The sequence below is a fragment of the Lissotriton helveticus genome, chromosome 11 (genome assembly GCF_964261635.1).
Source record: "Lissotriton helveticus chromosome 11, aLisHel1.1, whole genome shotgun sequence".
NCBI classification, from domain to species: Eukaryota; Metazoa; Chordata; class Amphibia; order Caudata; family Salamandridae; genus Lissotriton; species Lissotriton helveticus.
This window is the reverse complement of record NC_136072.1, coordinates 62,130,762-62,146,623: the sequence shown is the minus strand read 5'-3', so window position 1 is coordinate 62,146,623 and position 15,862 is coordinate 62,130,762. Positions and strand designations below refer to the sequence as shown.

The 15,862-nt window shown below is 49.3% G+C and overlaps 1 protein-coding gene across 1 annotated transcript in view; it reads left to right on the top strand.

The window, feature by feature from the left end:
* The window catches only part of LOC144792883 (paramyosin, short form-like), a 404,104-nt gene extending 388,817 nt beyond the window's left edge, over positions 1-15,287 (top strand). Inside the window, exon 5 of the mRNA XM_078668089.1 lies at positions 15,114-15,287. Coding sequence (XP_078524215.1) covers positions 15,114-15,182 — 69 coding nt within the window. The 3' untranslated portion in view covers positions 15,183-15,287. The remainder of the gene's footprint in view (positions 1-15,113) is intronic.
* Positions 15,288-15,862: the final 575 nt, after the last annotated feature.

The window sequence follows — 15,862 nt, the reverse complement described above, 5'->3', positions numbered from 1 at the left end:
GTGCATTGGACGATCTGTTGGAGTTCAGGAGGGCTATTAAAACCCATCTGTTCCCTTCTGCTTTTTAGTATTCTGCCCATTTACTATCTGACTTTCTGATGTTTGTGTGTTATGTCTTTTACCGGTCCAAAGCGCCGGGACGCCCCTTTGCTGGGGCAGCTGTGCGCTATAAAAGTGCTCATAACATAACATAACATGTTTTTTCTACTTGATATTAGTACTACTTGTTGGACCCGGCCTCATGGCGTGGTCCTACCCCTCCCGCATGGCGGGCCCAGGACGACATCAGCCCTCCTCCGGACCTCGGGCGGTCCCTTCGGCCCGACCCGGCACACCCCAACGTCACAGATCCGGCTACCATCCCGGATCCCCATCACCGGCCTGGCTCCAGCCTAGGCCCCTCACAACCTCAGCACGAGGCCGTGCCCGACTCCATCTTGGGCCCACCACGTCACGACCACGTGGCCTCGGCCCCAGCCTCGGCCCCAGCGAAGCCCAGACCTCGAGGCACCAAGATCCACCCAGGTGGTCGAGTGGCCACTCGACAGATCCCGGAGGGAGAGGAGTTTCGATGGCCCTCCAGCCGCCCCCGGACGCCTGGTATCGATCGCCCTCCGGCCTCCCTGGGCGCTGGCTCCACCCCCCTGCTGGGTGTCTGGACACCATCTTCCCGGCCCCTCCGGCCCCCAGGCGCGAGGGTCCGGACATCAAAGGACTCCAGTCCTATATCTGGGCCAGCCCCGGAGTAGGACGCCAGTTGTATCCTGGACTGGAAGCCCTGCTGACGCTGTCACGGTCGACACCAGACGGACTCATCCTTCCTGTAACCTGAACCATCTGAGAGCCTGCTGGCGCTGCCGCGGCCTACCTTGCTGAACCATCCGAGAGCCTGCTGGCGCTGCCGCGGCCTACCCTGCTGAACCATCCGAGGGCCTGCTGGCGCTGCCGCGGCCTACCTTGCTGAACCATTCGAGAGCCTGCTGGCGCTGCCGCGGCCTACCCTGCTGAACCATCCGAGAGCCTGCTGGCGCTGCCGCGGCCTACCTTGCTGGACCATCCGTAAGCCTGCTGGCGCTGCCACGGCTCGACGTCACGGTACCCCCCAGCTCAAGGATTGAGAGCTGTGCGCAGGGTATCCCTTCCTCCGTCCAGAACTAGACTGTCCTGCTACCTGCCCCCTTTGTCCGAGACTTTACGGATCCCTCGATCCAGCTGTATATACTGCCAAGAACCCGCACCCTTTTATAACGTATAAAGCTTGAGAACTTGCCCTCCTGTGTGGTGTCCGTTTGTAGTGTTGTGATTACTCTTCTGTACGATCCTAGGAGAGGGCCCTCATTCAGGAGGCCTCTCGGTAACGCTCGGCTACTTCTCGAAGGAGAGGTGGACCTAGGGGTGGTCAGTCAGACATCTTCTGCCTCCCCCGGGGTCGCCTTTCTAACATTGGTGGCAAGCGCTGGGATCCGAGCCACGCAGATCGTACAGAGAGTGATTCACCCGCTACCTAGAAAAACCCACTGCAACCATGAGCACAGAATTCCAGAAAGAGAAAATGGAAGACTACAGTCACAAGGAGCTAAAGCAATTCTGCTAAGACCTAGGCATCGCTACCACTGGCTTAAGCACCAAAGAAGATTTTAAATCGGCCCTGCAGGCCTGGGTGGACGCCGGTGAGGCGCCACCTCCGAGTGAAGATAACCCGGGCCCGAACGGAGGCCCGGAGGCTGAGGTGAACCCGGCGGGAGGGAGACCCGCAAACCCAGACACGGGCCTCTCCCACGAAGACGCCCGAGAACGAGAGAGGATCCGGCTCCACGAGTTGGATCTGGCCCGACTCCGACAAGAAGGAGAACTCCAACTGGCAGAAAGGAAGCTAGCCCTCGAGGAGAAGAAACTCCTGCTCGAGCACGAGCGCGTCCTCAAAGAATTGGAACTTAAAGCCAAGGCAAACGAGACAGCCACCTCCGGGGGTAAGACACCAACCCCCCCGGTGGACACGAAGGTGCACATACCCAAGGATGTCATCAAGGAGTACTATAAGAACGATGACATCCAACAGTGGTTCAAAGCCTACGAGGTCGCCATGGCCGCCCATCGAGTACCCCTCAGGGACTGGGGCGCCGGCCTGTGGGGGAAGTTTATCAACGAAGGGAGAGACGCCCTGCTGGAGCTCCCTGATACCGAGATGACCTCGTACGAACCCATGAAAACCGCCCTCCTCACTCGCTACGGACTCACCCCCGAGATGTACCGGCAGCGATTCCGAGACTGCAAAAAAATCCCCAGTACCACGTGGGTAGAGTACGTGAACTTTTACAGCAGAGCCTTCGAGGGGTGGATCAGAGGCTGCAAGGTCACCACCTACCAGCAGTTAGTCGACCTCATTCTATGGGAACACCTGTCCAATAACTGTTTCGTCGAACTCCGGCAGCACCTCCTCGACAGCAAATTGACTGAGCCACGAAAACTCGCTGTCGAGGCAGACCGATGGGCGAGCACCCGAGTCCCCCGGAACACGGTGGGAGACGGCCGGGGATCCCCAGGGAACCACCGACCCCGAGGCGGCGGAGTGGGCCAGAGCCGGGGACGAGACGCCCCCCAGGGGTCATCCCCTACCTCCATGTCGCCACCCCTGGGCCGGAGAGGGGGCCCCGCAGCCAGGCCGGGGCCCCGGCCGAACGTTACGTGCCACAGATGCCAGCGACAGGGTCATTATGCGAATGACCCCCTCTGCCCGATGAACCAGCGACCCGGCACCACCGGGCCCCCAGCCCGCCAGATCGCGGCAGCTGCCCTGGGTGAAGAAAGAAGTGAGGAAGAGGACGACAGCCCCGAACAGCCCGAGTGGGAACCCGCCGCCATGACCTTAGCATGCCTGGGTACCCACGACCTGATCCCTCGAGGTCCGATCCCCGGCAACACCCAGAAATACCGACAGTGGGTCACCATCAATGGTCGCCGGACCGAAGCCCTCCGCGACACTGGGGCCAGCGTGACAGCGGTCCGCTGCCACCTGGTGACCCCAGAGCAGATCCTTCCTAACGTCCTATGCCCAGTCCGGTCCGCAGACAACTCAGAGACTTTGTGCCAGATGGCCCGCATTCCCTTCGAGTGGGGAGGAGTGTCGGGCATGCTGAAAGTAACTGTCCGCGACGATGCCCCCGTGGACTGCCTCCTTGGGAACGACCTGGAAAGTTCCCCCTGGGCTGGCGTCGAACGAAGAGAGCACCTGGGGATGCTAGGCCTGCCCGAGTGGGTCTGTGCGACCACCCGCTCCATGTCCGCCCGAGCCTCCACCCCAGCGGGGGAAGCTCCGACCGAAGAGCCAGAGTGGCCCGCGCCTCCGCCACCGGTCGTCCCCGAGGACGCCGACCCCGAGGCCGGCCCCCAAGGGCCCGCCCAAGAAGATTTTGCCGAGCTCAACCACCTCCCAGAACTCGCTCAATGGCGCCAAGAAGGTGGCCCCACCCGAGAACAGTTCCGGCAGGAACAGAAAACCTGCCCCTCCCTCGAGGGGATGCGACAGCAAGCCGCTACTCAAGCCGCTGGAGACCCCGCAGGGTCCCACTGGGTCTACTGGGACAACGACCTCCTCTACAGTGAGCAGAAGATTGCCGAGCTAGGGGCCGGCCGGGTACTGGTCGTACCCCTCCGATTCAGAGACTTCCTCCTGAACTTAGCACATGATGTGCCCCTCGCCGGGCACCTGGGGCAGGACAAAACTTACAGCCACCTGGTGACCCATTTCTTCTGGCCAAAAATGCGCACCGACGTGCATAACCACTGCCGAACCTGCCCGACCTGTCAAGCCAGCGGGAAGAGCGGGGGGAAAGTCAAAGCCCCGCTCCAGCCGTTCCCCGTAGTGACCACCCCCTTCGAGCGAGTAGGAATAGACATCGTAGGGCCCCTGGACCCTCGCACCTCGCAGGGACACCGCTTCATCCTAGTCCTGGTGGACCATGCCACCCGCTATCCTGAGGCCATCCCTCTCCGAACCATCACAGCCCCCGTGGTGGGCCGAGCCCTCATGAGCATCTTCTCCCGAGTCGGCTTCCCCCGAGAAGTCGTGAGTGATCGGGGCTCCAACTTTATCTCGAAGCATATGCGGTCCCTATGGCAACAGTGCGGGGTCACCTATAAATTCACCACCCCGTATCATCCCCAAGGAAATGGACTAGTGGAACGCTTTAACCGAACACTGAAGGGGATGATCAAGGGCCTGGAAGAGCCTCTCCGGCGCAAATGGGACGTCCTGCTGCCCTGCCTCCTGTTCGCCTACCGGGAGGTACCCCAGAAATCCCTGGGGTTCAGCCCTTTTGAACTCTTATACGGACACCCGGTTCGAGGCCCCCTTAGCCTGGTCAAGGAAGGCTGGGAGACAGCAGTTCGAGATGCCCCACCGGATGTCTACCGGTACCTCCTGACCCTCCGCAATCAGACACGGAAGTTCAGGGAACTGGCCGAGGCCAACCTGGAGGCTAGTCAGGAGGACATGAAACGCTGGTATGACCAAAACGCCTCGTCCATCGAATTCGAGCTGGGCCAGCAGGTTTGGGTCATGTCCCCGGTCGAACCTTGTGCCCTCCAGGACAAGTGGACGGGGCCCTTCAAAGTGGTGGAGCGCAAGAGCCCCGTCACTTACTTGGTGGACATGGAGTCCCCCAGGAACCCCCTCCGGGTTCTGCACGCTAACCGGCTCAAGCCACACTTTGCACGCACTGAACTGAGCCTGCTGCTAGCGACCGATGACGGAGCTGAAGACGACTCCGAGCCCCTCCCAGATCTCCTGAGCACCACCGAGAAAGACGGCTCCTTCGAAGGGGTCCGGCTCTCCCCGACCCTGACCCCAGAGCAGCAACAGGACTGCCGGAAGCTGTTGGGGCAGTTTGCGGATCTGTTTTCCCTCACGCCGGGGGTCACCCGGTGGTGTGTCCACGATGTAGACACCGGAGACAGCCCCCCTGTGAAACAACGAGCTTTTCGAGTGCCCGACCGGGTTCGGGCCTGCATCCAATCGGAAGTAGCCAAGATGTTGGCCCTGGGGGTAGTCGAACCCTCCAACAGTCCCTGGGCCAGTCCCGTTGTCCTGGTCCCCAAAGCCGTCTCCCCCGGAACAGCTCCCGAACTCCGGTTCTGTGTTGACTACCGGGGACTGAATGCAGTCACCAGGACCGACGCCCATCCCATCCCCAGGGCGGATGAACTGATCGATCGCCTAGGGGCCGCCAAATACCTCAGCACCTTCGATCTCACGGCGGGGTATTGGCAGATCGGCCTTACCCCTGGCGCACAAGAGCGATCGGCCTTCTCGACACCAGATGGCCACTATCACTTCAAAGTGATGCCCTTCGGCATGAAAAATGCGCCGGCCACCTTCCAGAGACTAGTGAATCAGGTGCTGGCCGGACTAGAGGAACACAGCGCCGCCTATCTAGACGACATTGCGGTGTACAGCCTTCACTGGAATGAGCATCTGTCCCACCTCTGGAAAGTCCTGACGGCCCTCCGGCGGGCCGGACTAACCATCAAAGCTAGTAAATGCCAGATAGGCCAAGGGTCCGTGACCTATCTGGGACACCAAGTGGGGAGCGGCCAAGTGGCTCCCCTCCAACCCAAGATAGACGCCATCCGGGCCTGGGAGCCCCCGGTCACCCAGACCGCCGTCCGAGCCTTCCTGGGGCTCACCGGATACTATCGGCGATTTATAAAAGACTACGGGAGCATTGTGGGGCCCCTCACGGAACTGACCTCCAAGAAATTACCCCAGAAGGTGCACTGGACTCCTGCGTGCCAAACAGCCTTTGAGACTTTAAAGACGGCCATGTGCACCGCCCCTGTGCTCCAGGCCCCCGACTACAGCAGAGAATTTGTAGTCCAAACCGATGCCTCGGAGCACGGCATCGGGGCGGTCCTGTCCCAAGTGAACCCCGAAGGAATCGACCGGCCAGTGGCCTTCATCAGCAGACGCCTCCTGGCAAGAGAACAACGGTGGAGCACCATCGAGAGGGAAGCCTTTGCCGTGGTGTGGGCCCTCAAGAAGCTCCGGCCCTACCTCTTCGGCACCCACTTCCGAGTCCAGACCGACCACCAGCCCCTGCGTTGGTTGATGCAGATGCGGGGAGAAAACCCGAAACTGCTGCGCTGGTCCATTTCTCTGCAAGGGATGGACGTCACTGTGGAGCATCGTCCCGGCAACGACCACGCCAATGCCGACGGCCTGTCCAGATTCTTCCGCCTCGGCGAGGAGAATCCCCAAGAAGATGGGTGACTCTCCCCTGCCTTCAGCTGGGGGGACGCGTGTTGGACCCGGCCTCATGGCGTGGTCCTACCCCTCCCGCATGGCGGGCCCAGGACGACATCAGCCCTCCTCCGGACCTCGGGCGGTCCCTTCGGCCCGACCCGGCACACCCCAACGCCACAGATCCGGCTACCATCCCGGATCCCCATCACCGGCCTGGCTCCAGCCTAGGCCCCTCACAACCTCAGCACGAGGCCGTGCCCGACTCCATCTTGGGCCCACCACGTCACGACCACGTGGCCTCGGCCCCAGCCTCGGCCCCAGCGAAGCCCAGACCTCGAGGCACCAAGATCCACCCAGGTGGTCGAGTGGCCACTCGACAGATCCCGGAGGGAGAGGAGTTTCGATGGCCCTCCAGCCGCCCCCAGACGCCTGGTATCGATCGCCCTCCGGCCTCCCTGGGCGCTGGCTCCACCCCCCTGCTGGGTGTCTGGACACCATCTTCCCGGCCCCTCCGGCCCCCAGGCGCGAGGGTCCGGACATCAAAGGACTCCAGTCCTATATCTGGGCCAGCCCCGGAGTAGGACGCCAGTTGTATCCTGGACTGGAAGCCCTGCTGACGCTGTCACGGTCGACACCAGACGGACTCATCCTTCCTGTAACCTGAACCATCTGAGAGCCTGCTGGCGCTGCCGCGGCCTACCTTGCTGAACCATCCGAGAGCCTGCTGGCGCTGCCGCGGCCTACCCTGCTGAACCATCCGAAGGCCTGCTGGCGCTGCCGCGGCCTACCTTGCTGAACCATCCGAGAGCCTGCTGGCGCTGCCGCGGCCTACCCTGCTGAACCATCCGAGAGCCTGCTGGCGCTGCCGCGGCCTACCTTGCTGGACCATCCGTAAGCCTGCTGGCGCTGCCGCGGCTCGACGTCACGGTACCCCCCAGCTCGAGGATTGAGAGCTGTGCGCAGGGTATCCCTTCCTCCGTCCAGAACTAGACTGTCCTGCTACCTGCCCCCTTTGTCCGAGACTTTACGGATCCCTCGATCCAGCTGTATATACTGCCAAGAACCCGCACCCATTTATTACGTATAAAGCTTGAGAACTTGCCCTCCTGTGTGGTGTCCGTTTGTAGTGTTGTGATTACTCTTCTGTACGATCCTAGGAGAGGGCCCTCATTCAGGAGGCCTCTCGGTAACGCTCGGCTACTTCTCGAAGGAGAGGTGGACCTAGGGGTGGTCAGTCAGACATCTTCTGCCTCCCCCGGGGTCGCCTTTCTAACACTACTGTTTTGCATTGTTTTATTGTTCTCTTATACATTGCTTACAATATATTTCATAGTTCATCTTCATATGTTTTTAGTCAAGTTGAACATATTTTTGCTTCTGATAACAGTTTCAGTATTTTGACACTTGTTCTCAAATCTGCTTTTGTTCTTACTCGAATGGATACTTTATATCTTGTTTCTATTATTATCATATGTACATATTCTACCTTATTCTTTTAAATTTAGAGTTTTAACTTGGAATGTTAAAGGAGTTAATAACCCTATAAAACGGCAATGTGTGCTAAGTCATTTAGCTAAATTAAATGCTGATATTGTTTTTATCCAGGAAACTCATTTATCAGAGAATGAAACGAATAAATTGAAGAGAGGTTGGGTGGGTCATGTCTTCTCGTCTCCTGCCCTTGGGAGCAAAAATGGTCTATCTATCCTCTGCCACAAAAAACATAACATTACTGTGCTACATCAAGAAAACGATCTAGAGGGTCGTTGGGCAATTGTCAAATTACTTATTGATCAAATACCTTTAGTATTGTTTAATGTATATGCTTCTGTTTCTATTGACAATTTGTTTTGGACTTAAATCTCTGATAAGCTTGTTACATTCAACGATGATTATATCATCTTTGGAGGTGATTGAAACCAAGTTTTTGATCCCATTTTAGATAGATGCTCCACAGTTAAATTCTCCAACACTAGAATGCACTCACAATTCACCTCTGCCAATCGCCGCAAAGCCTTGTCTGATATCTGGAGGCTTTGCAATCCTGATTTACAGGAATATACTTTTTATTCTCCTCCTCATAATTTGCAGTCCAGAATAGACTATCTTTTCTTCAGTAAACCTCTATCCCAACTTGTCTCACACTCTGAAATTGGTTCTATTCTGATTTCCGACCATGCTCCTGTCTTTGTGGACTTTGATTTGCTCCCCTTCTCTCCTCATTCTGGCAGAAGGCGTTTAAATAATACACTACTTTCGGATCCTAATTTCACAGGCCAATTCACTTCTTTTGTGACTGAATTCTTCTCTCTTAACTCTTCCCCAGACCCTTCTCCAGTAATGATCTGGGATTCTTTCAAGGCGGCGGCTAGAGGTTTTATTATCAACTTCGTTTCGTGGAAAAGAAAATAGTTTGAGAAACAACATAATCAACTATTAGCTGAAATTAAACACATAGAATACTCTTATTACCATACGAATTCCGACACTTCCTTACAAAAGCTTATTGCAGCTAAAATATCCTTTAATAAATCTTCCACAGAAGCTGCTTCCTCTTACCTTTTGAAAAGTAGTGCCTGGTACTATGGAGGACAAAACAAGATGGGCAAATTGCTTGCGAACTATTTAAAAATTCGTAAAGAACGGACAAAAATTGAATTCATTCGTAACAATGCTGGTGACTCATTTTTTAAAGACGAGGACATTCTCATTGAATTTGTTTCTTTTTATAAGACCTTATACACACCAGAACAACACCCTTCGTCCGCTGCGCTCTCCTCCTTTTTTGACTCACTTCTTCCCCCTTCACACTCAGGCTTGGACTTTTCCTCTTTGAATACCGACGTCTCTTTATCTGAAATTAAAACAGCTGTTTCTAAATTAAAAAGGGGTAAAGCACCTGGCCCTGATGGCTTTACTATTGAATTCTATCATAATTTTTCCTCTTTATTACTTCCTCATCTTCTATTGCTCTATCAATACTTTATACAATGTAACTCTTCTTCTGGTTCTTTTCAAGAAGCAGTGATTTGTTTAATCCCCAAAGAAAATAAGGACCCTTCTTTATGTAAAAACTACCGCCCAATTTCCTTGGTCAATTTGGATTATAAGATTTTTGCTAAGATCCTTGCTCCTAGTATTGACCCCATTCTTCCTTATGTTATTGGACCGGAACAATCTGATTTTGTTAAAGGTCGTCAGTCTTCAGATAATTCCAGAGTATTTTTTAATATTCTCAGTAAAGCCTCTTCCCTTGTGTTATGTTGCCTTGTATTATATTCCTTTAAGACTCGTGCTTAGGTTACTTTTAGAATGTATATGACGCCAGATTAGAATGTATGTGTTAGCATCTTTTGTATGTTGGAGATCAGTTATTCTAGAGCTGTCCTTCCTTGCAGCTGCTCCCTGGCGCTCACCTGTATTTCTACTATTTATTCAAATAAAGTATTCTCCTATTTACGACTTGGACCATCTTTACAATTGGCGACGTTGGATTTGAACCCTGACTCTGACCTTTATTTCTTAATTGAATTTTGGCAACACTTCTATTCACATTTGGATTTACATTCGAAATGGAAAGCGTTTATCATCGTAACATCGGCATCTCAGAAGCATCTACTCCTCATTAAAAGAAAAAGGTCAGTGACTAATTGGATTTTCGTGTAACATACCTGACGGCAAGGCTTTGGTTGTATCCGTTGTGTACTTGGTTGTATCCGTTGAGTCTCCCATTCGGCTGCATTTTTCGAGCAGCGGTAGAGATTCGACGTGAAGGATACGCGAGAGGTTTTGTAGAACTCTCAGAAGTGTTCCCTTCAGAACGCCGGAAATCATCACGGGTTGTGAGGTAAACACGCAAGGTCACGCAGCGTGACCTTGCGCGGCGGCCATTTTGGGACACTAATTCAAGGATTTCACCGGAGCACTGCAGAGTTCGGAAGAAGGATCTTCATAACGTAAATAAATAAATGTGGATTAGTTCAAGATGGAATATTAACAGAGATTAATAAAAATATGAACACTTTGTGCAGATACAGGTGAGATTGTCGGGGGGTATCATTAATTACAGATTTAAAGTTATTGAAGAACGTACTGTAATTTATTTTTAAGAAAGAGTATTGCTATATGGAAAGAGGTGACACTACTGAAAATAAAGAGTGTGAAATGGCGCAACAAAATTTCACTATAAGCGCTCCTGAGCCGTTTTGGGCTACAGGTACTCAACCGAGTATTAAGTGGATTGAATGGAAGGAATTGATGAAGGGAAGAAGATGAAACCAGAACAAAAGAAGAGAATTTTGTTACATTCATTGGGACCAATTGGATTAAAAACTCATTCACGGATGAGCAAAATAGAGGATTCAAGTTTGAATGTTTTTGAAAACTACATTAAAGATATAGACAAATACTTTGCACCGAAAGTATGTATTGGTGTAACTAGACATAAGTTCTTTCAAAGGAAACAGACTAAGCAAGAAACTGTTGATAAGTGGATTGATGATTTGAAGAAATTAGCAATCGTAATTTTAGAGATTTGCACGACGAGTTGATAAGGGATCAATTGGTTATGCATAACAATAATTCTACCTTACAAGATCGTCTATGGGTGAATGGCGATGCGCCATTGGATGACGTATTAGCCATAATGATAAAAACAGAGATGTCTGGTAGATGTTCCTCGGTGGTAAAAGAAACAGAATTAGAGAAAGCTTCTTCGGCAATTTGTAAGATTCAACCTTTGAGCCAGTCACAAACCAGGTACCACCAGCCGCAAAGCCAATCACAGACCAGGTATCAGCAAAATTGGCAAGGAAAAGGGACAAGTCAGCCTTCAAAAGGAAGAAAGAAGATGTTACCGTTGTGACAGTAAAGAACATTTGGCTTTCAGTAGGAATTGTCCTGCTTTGAGAAAGAAATGTGGAATCTGTGGGCTGGTGGGACACTTTAGTAAGATGTGTCGTAGACGAAGTAACGTCAAGTATATATGGGATGAAGAGGAGGAAATTGAAGAACTAGATAGAGAAAGATCTGATTGTATCAAAAATGTGAAGGGAAATTTTGTAATCAATATATCGGAAGAATCTTTGCAGGGCAAACCCTTATGTAACATTTCATTGGGTGGTGTTGTAGTAGAAATGTATGAAGACTCAGGTTCTCCTTACACAATTGTCAATGAGGAGGTTTGGAGAAACAATTTTGTAGGAAAAATTGGTAATCAATTGAATGTTTCCAATATTTGCCCTATTAGTTATACGAGTACAAAAAGGGGTTAGCCCTTACGAACTCCAGACCTGGGTCAGTGAAGCATTGTGTGATGATTATTTGGAACCTTTGCTAATTGATTTGAGTGTAAAGGCTTCTTAATTGCGAAATGATGCCACTAAAATGTCACCACACCTTTACCGTGTCCCACTCACTTCACTCACCCCTTCCCCTCTCACTGAGAGCACTGTTTTGAACTTTCGAATGTAATGAATTTACAATTACATGTTTACTATGTCGTTATAATGAATTTTTGGCAGCAATTGGATTGAAACTTTGCTAAAATAAATGCCAAAATATTTTGAATTGAATTGTCTGAATCAAATATTCTTCAGTTAAATTCACAACGAAGCTATTGATTGTGTGAACATTGATTATTTGAATAATTGGCTTTCTATAAGCCCAATTGGAATTTTTCAACTCTGACCAACCCCATTTTCTGTAATGCTATTAGTTATACGGGCAATAGAATTGAAATGCTGGGTTGTAGGTGGCTTACCTTTATATTCAAGGGAAGGAGCACGAGAAGTAAACTGTATGTGTCTAAGGTGGGACCATCGGTATTGGGGTGGTTTGATCAGAAAAATTTGAACATAATTTTAGACCCGAACAGTGTTGAAAAAGTTTTGATAATGGATGATGAGAGTAAGTTGAGTGACATGTTGTGTAAAAAATTTGTGAGTGTTTGGTAAAGTACTTGGGAAATTGAAAGGCTTTGAGCATAAAATATTACTCAAAGCTAATGCTGAACCTAAGGTGCACAAAGCGAGACCCATCCCCATGTTGATCAGAGAGGAGGTAAAGAAGGAGTTGCAAGGCCTACTAGATAAAGGGATCATAGAAGAGGTGAAGGCGTCTGAATGGATTAGTCCTATTGTAGTTGCACGGAAACCGAATGGCAAGATTCGTCTATACATAGACTTACGCCATTTAAATAATAATATAATTATAGAGAAATTTCCGTTGCCAAAGATCAACTAAATGGTGTCTTCATTAAACAGACCCTCCAGCATTTCGCGATTTTGCGATTTCCGAAAAAATAGCGAAATCAGCTGACTAGCGCGATGCCCGCAATATTTACAATTATTGCCGCGATATTTACAGAAAAGCGTTAGTAAAACAATGTCCTTTTAATGGCTGTGCCGCCATTCAGCCGTCCAGTACCCCTTCCTCCAGCAAGATCGAAGCATTTAGCCTACGTGGCTTTGATGTGCAAATGCACCCCTTAACTTCGCCTACGGCGCCTCGCTGCAGTCAGTCCTACATGAACAGGACTTTTGCTCGCATGATGCCAGAGACTCAGAGAGAGCGTCCGTCGGCTCAGGCTGCGGCAAGATGTTATCAATTTCCTGCCGCCCAGGCCCCCAGGAATTGCTGCTGACAACGAGCGCTAGTGTTCAATTATAGGAGCATGGCAAGACGGCCCATCATTCCTGACCTCGACATGTGCTGTAACCCTGCTGTGTGTGAGGGGGGAGGGGGAGGGGGCTGGGACACCTGGACTCCGGGGTTTGTGTCTGGTAATAGTGAGTCTGGCAGCAGGTGCTGAGTGTCTTTAAAAGGCACACAGCATGGGTCTCAGGACAGTGGTGCCAATATGATGAGCTCCTCTCACCAGCCTGGACAGTCTTTAGGTGGGAGGTGGGCGGGGGGAGGAGAGGTGTTAGAACCATACAGAGAAACGCTAATTGATCCAATTGTAAATTAACATTGACTGGGTAGCTGAGACTCGAGTTTTTTTTGGAGCCGTTTCCTCACAAGGATAGTTACTCAGAGACGAGTGCAAATCTTTGGGGTAAAAAACTAAGAACCGGAAGGTAGTGAAGTAAGGGGACAAGGTGAGGATAGATTGTGAAGCCTAAGGGGGAACTTACAATTGTAGGTTCACCATCATGGTCTGTGGTAATTGTGATCACACGTAGCGCGCATATTCACAAAACCATATTTTATGAGGATAACTGTGAGGTATTGTTTTTCTCACAGAGATCCTTTTGTTTGCTTGTGGAACTTATGCAGCATGGTGCTGAATTCCTTTAGTATCCAGGAGTTTCCAGAGAAACAATAAAAAATGTCAAGTTAACTGCTGAATAATGCTCCTTCTGTTGCAAGATCAGCAATTTGTCATGATAAAAAAGGGCAGAGGATTATTCCTGTTGCAAAGGACGTAAATCTGGTTACAAAGGCACTAAGCTCTAAGCTCTAACCTCACCCATAATTCCATCCTATTGCCAGATAATCTCCAGAAGGACTTCTGACTGCACCTCTACAGCGAGTGAAATTCGAGACGAAGAGACTCCATCATTAGAGGACGTTTCGGACCCTCTAAATAGGTACAAACGTCCTTTCACTTGGATTTGCATTGTGCTCTTTTTAGAGTAGACCCACCTGATACTCGAGCTACGTCTTCAGATTCCCAATTGAGGTTTTTTGTTTGTTTTCATCCTTAGATACCTTCAATCTTTTTTACCTTGGTCGAGGACACCTTCCATAAGTAGACATAAGGTAACTAATCTCCTCATCATTCGTTACCATTCACCTATCTAAACCTGCATATTCCCTAGATTTACAACACGCATGTTGCTCGTTGGGGCACAAGAACACATGTAAAAAGTGTTCAGTGTTTGTTTCCCTAGGTATTTTTCAAACCTCTTCCTTTTGAGTTCTAATGCAGAACATTACCCCTCTAAATTTTGCAATGTCTCTTGTAACATCAGTCACCTTAAGGAGCTGTGAAACTTTGCATGTTCTTCTATCCAACGTGTATTTCTATGTTCCATGCCTTCCACAGCTCGACATTTCATTTATTGATGGCACTTCGCTTGCCACCACCCAACTAGCGGTTGTCATCTACCTAGCCTGGAGACAGGTATCCATTTTTTTTAAATCATTAAACTTATTGTTCCAGACCCACGCACTTAACAAACAGTAATTGTTTGTTTGTATTAATCATTTCATTAGAGGGCAGACTCTTCTCAACAAGCGTACGAGGTGCCACATTATTCATTCCAGCAGTAAACTATACGATATTGCAAAGACAGCCTTTGGTGAGCACACATTTCTATCTATTTAAAATTCTTCTGCCTAGCTGTCCTTATTTTCTAAACCTACCTATTCAGTTTTTGAACTAATTTCTCCTATTCTTCTCAATTGTCATCTTTCATAGTGTAGCTGTCAATTTCAGTTTATCCCCTTACATCGTAGTTCCCATACCATCGGACACTCCATAAGATATGATAAGTCAATATAGTTACTACATATGATTGTATTAACTGTTATAGAGAATAGATACGTCCTGTTTTATCCCAAACATTTTGAAAAAGTCTCCGTTGGGTCTAGTAATGTAAAGATTTGTACCGAGCTGTAGTGAATTAATGTATTTGAAGATGTAAATATATGTACATAATAGAATGTAAATATATGTATATAATAGAACTGTTGTATGTAACTCCCTTAGTACTGGTTTTCTCTTTCTCTTTCCCATTTACAATTTTAATCATGTTTATGTAACTATTTTAAATGTTGTATTGTTATCATAACTAGGACATTATACTGACACTGACATGAATTCTTCTTTATATATCTGTTTTTTCTATCTTTTGTGTTTGCATAGGTACATTTGAAAATTCATCATGGCTTCCTGATGAAGGTTAATAGCCGAAACGCGCGTAGTAATCTCTAGCCATGTTTTTAGATTATATAACTAGTTAAACAGTACTAAAAGTCTCCGCAGGATAAAACTGTAATGCAATGTACTATAATCTACATGAAAGAAATATGCACAATTACACGCATTTGTAGATTTCATATTATAAAAACATAGGAGACATGTATATGATAACTGTATAATACATTGTTTCTCTTTTTATAAATTATTGCTTAATAAAATATACACATCCATTTTTGTACCATGCACCTTGTTCATAATTAGTTATTTCCTGTCTGATGTCAGTCTTTGTCTGCTTGATACCCTTGTTCCTATTTCTCGTTCTTTCAAATAGTTTATACATCCCGAAATTAGGAACTCTAGTCGGGGATACCCCCTCTTTTTCTCACACACTAAGATAGTGTCCTCCAATTTCCGGTACTTTGCTGCAGTTTCAAAATATTCTTAAAGTTTCTAATTGCTCTAATGGGGGTAATTTATGATATTCAGTTATTTACCTAGACTTCATTGCTTTATTTTGTTCAGGCGAAAGTGTCACTCAAAGTCGTTGAGTGTCACTCATATTTACACTGAATTTATGAAAATGTCACACACAAGCAATCTGAAACCTTGGCAGCTATTTACCCAGCAGCCGAACTTCAGAACTGCTGGGGATATTTTAAGGCCCGTTTTAGAACATTGGGTTTCAGAAAAGA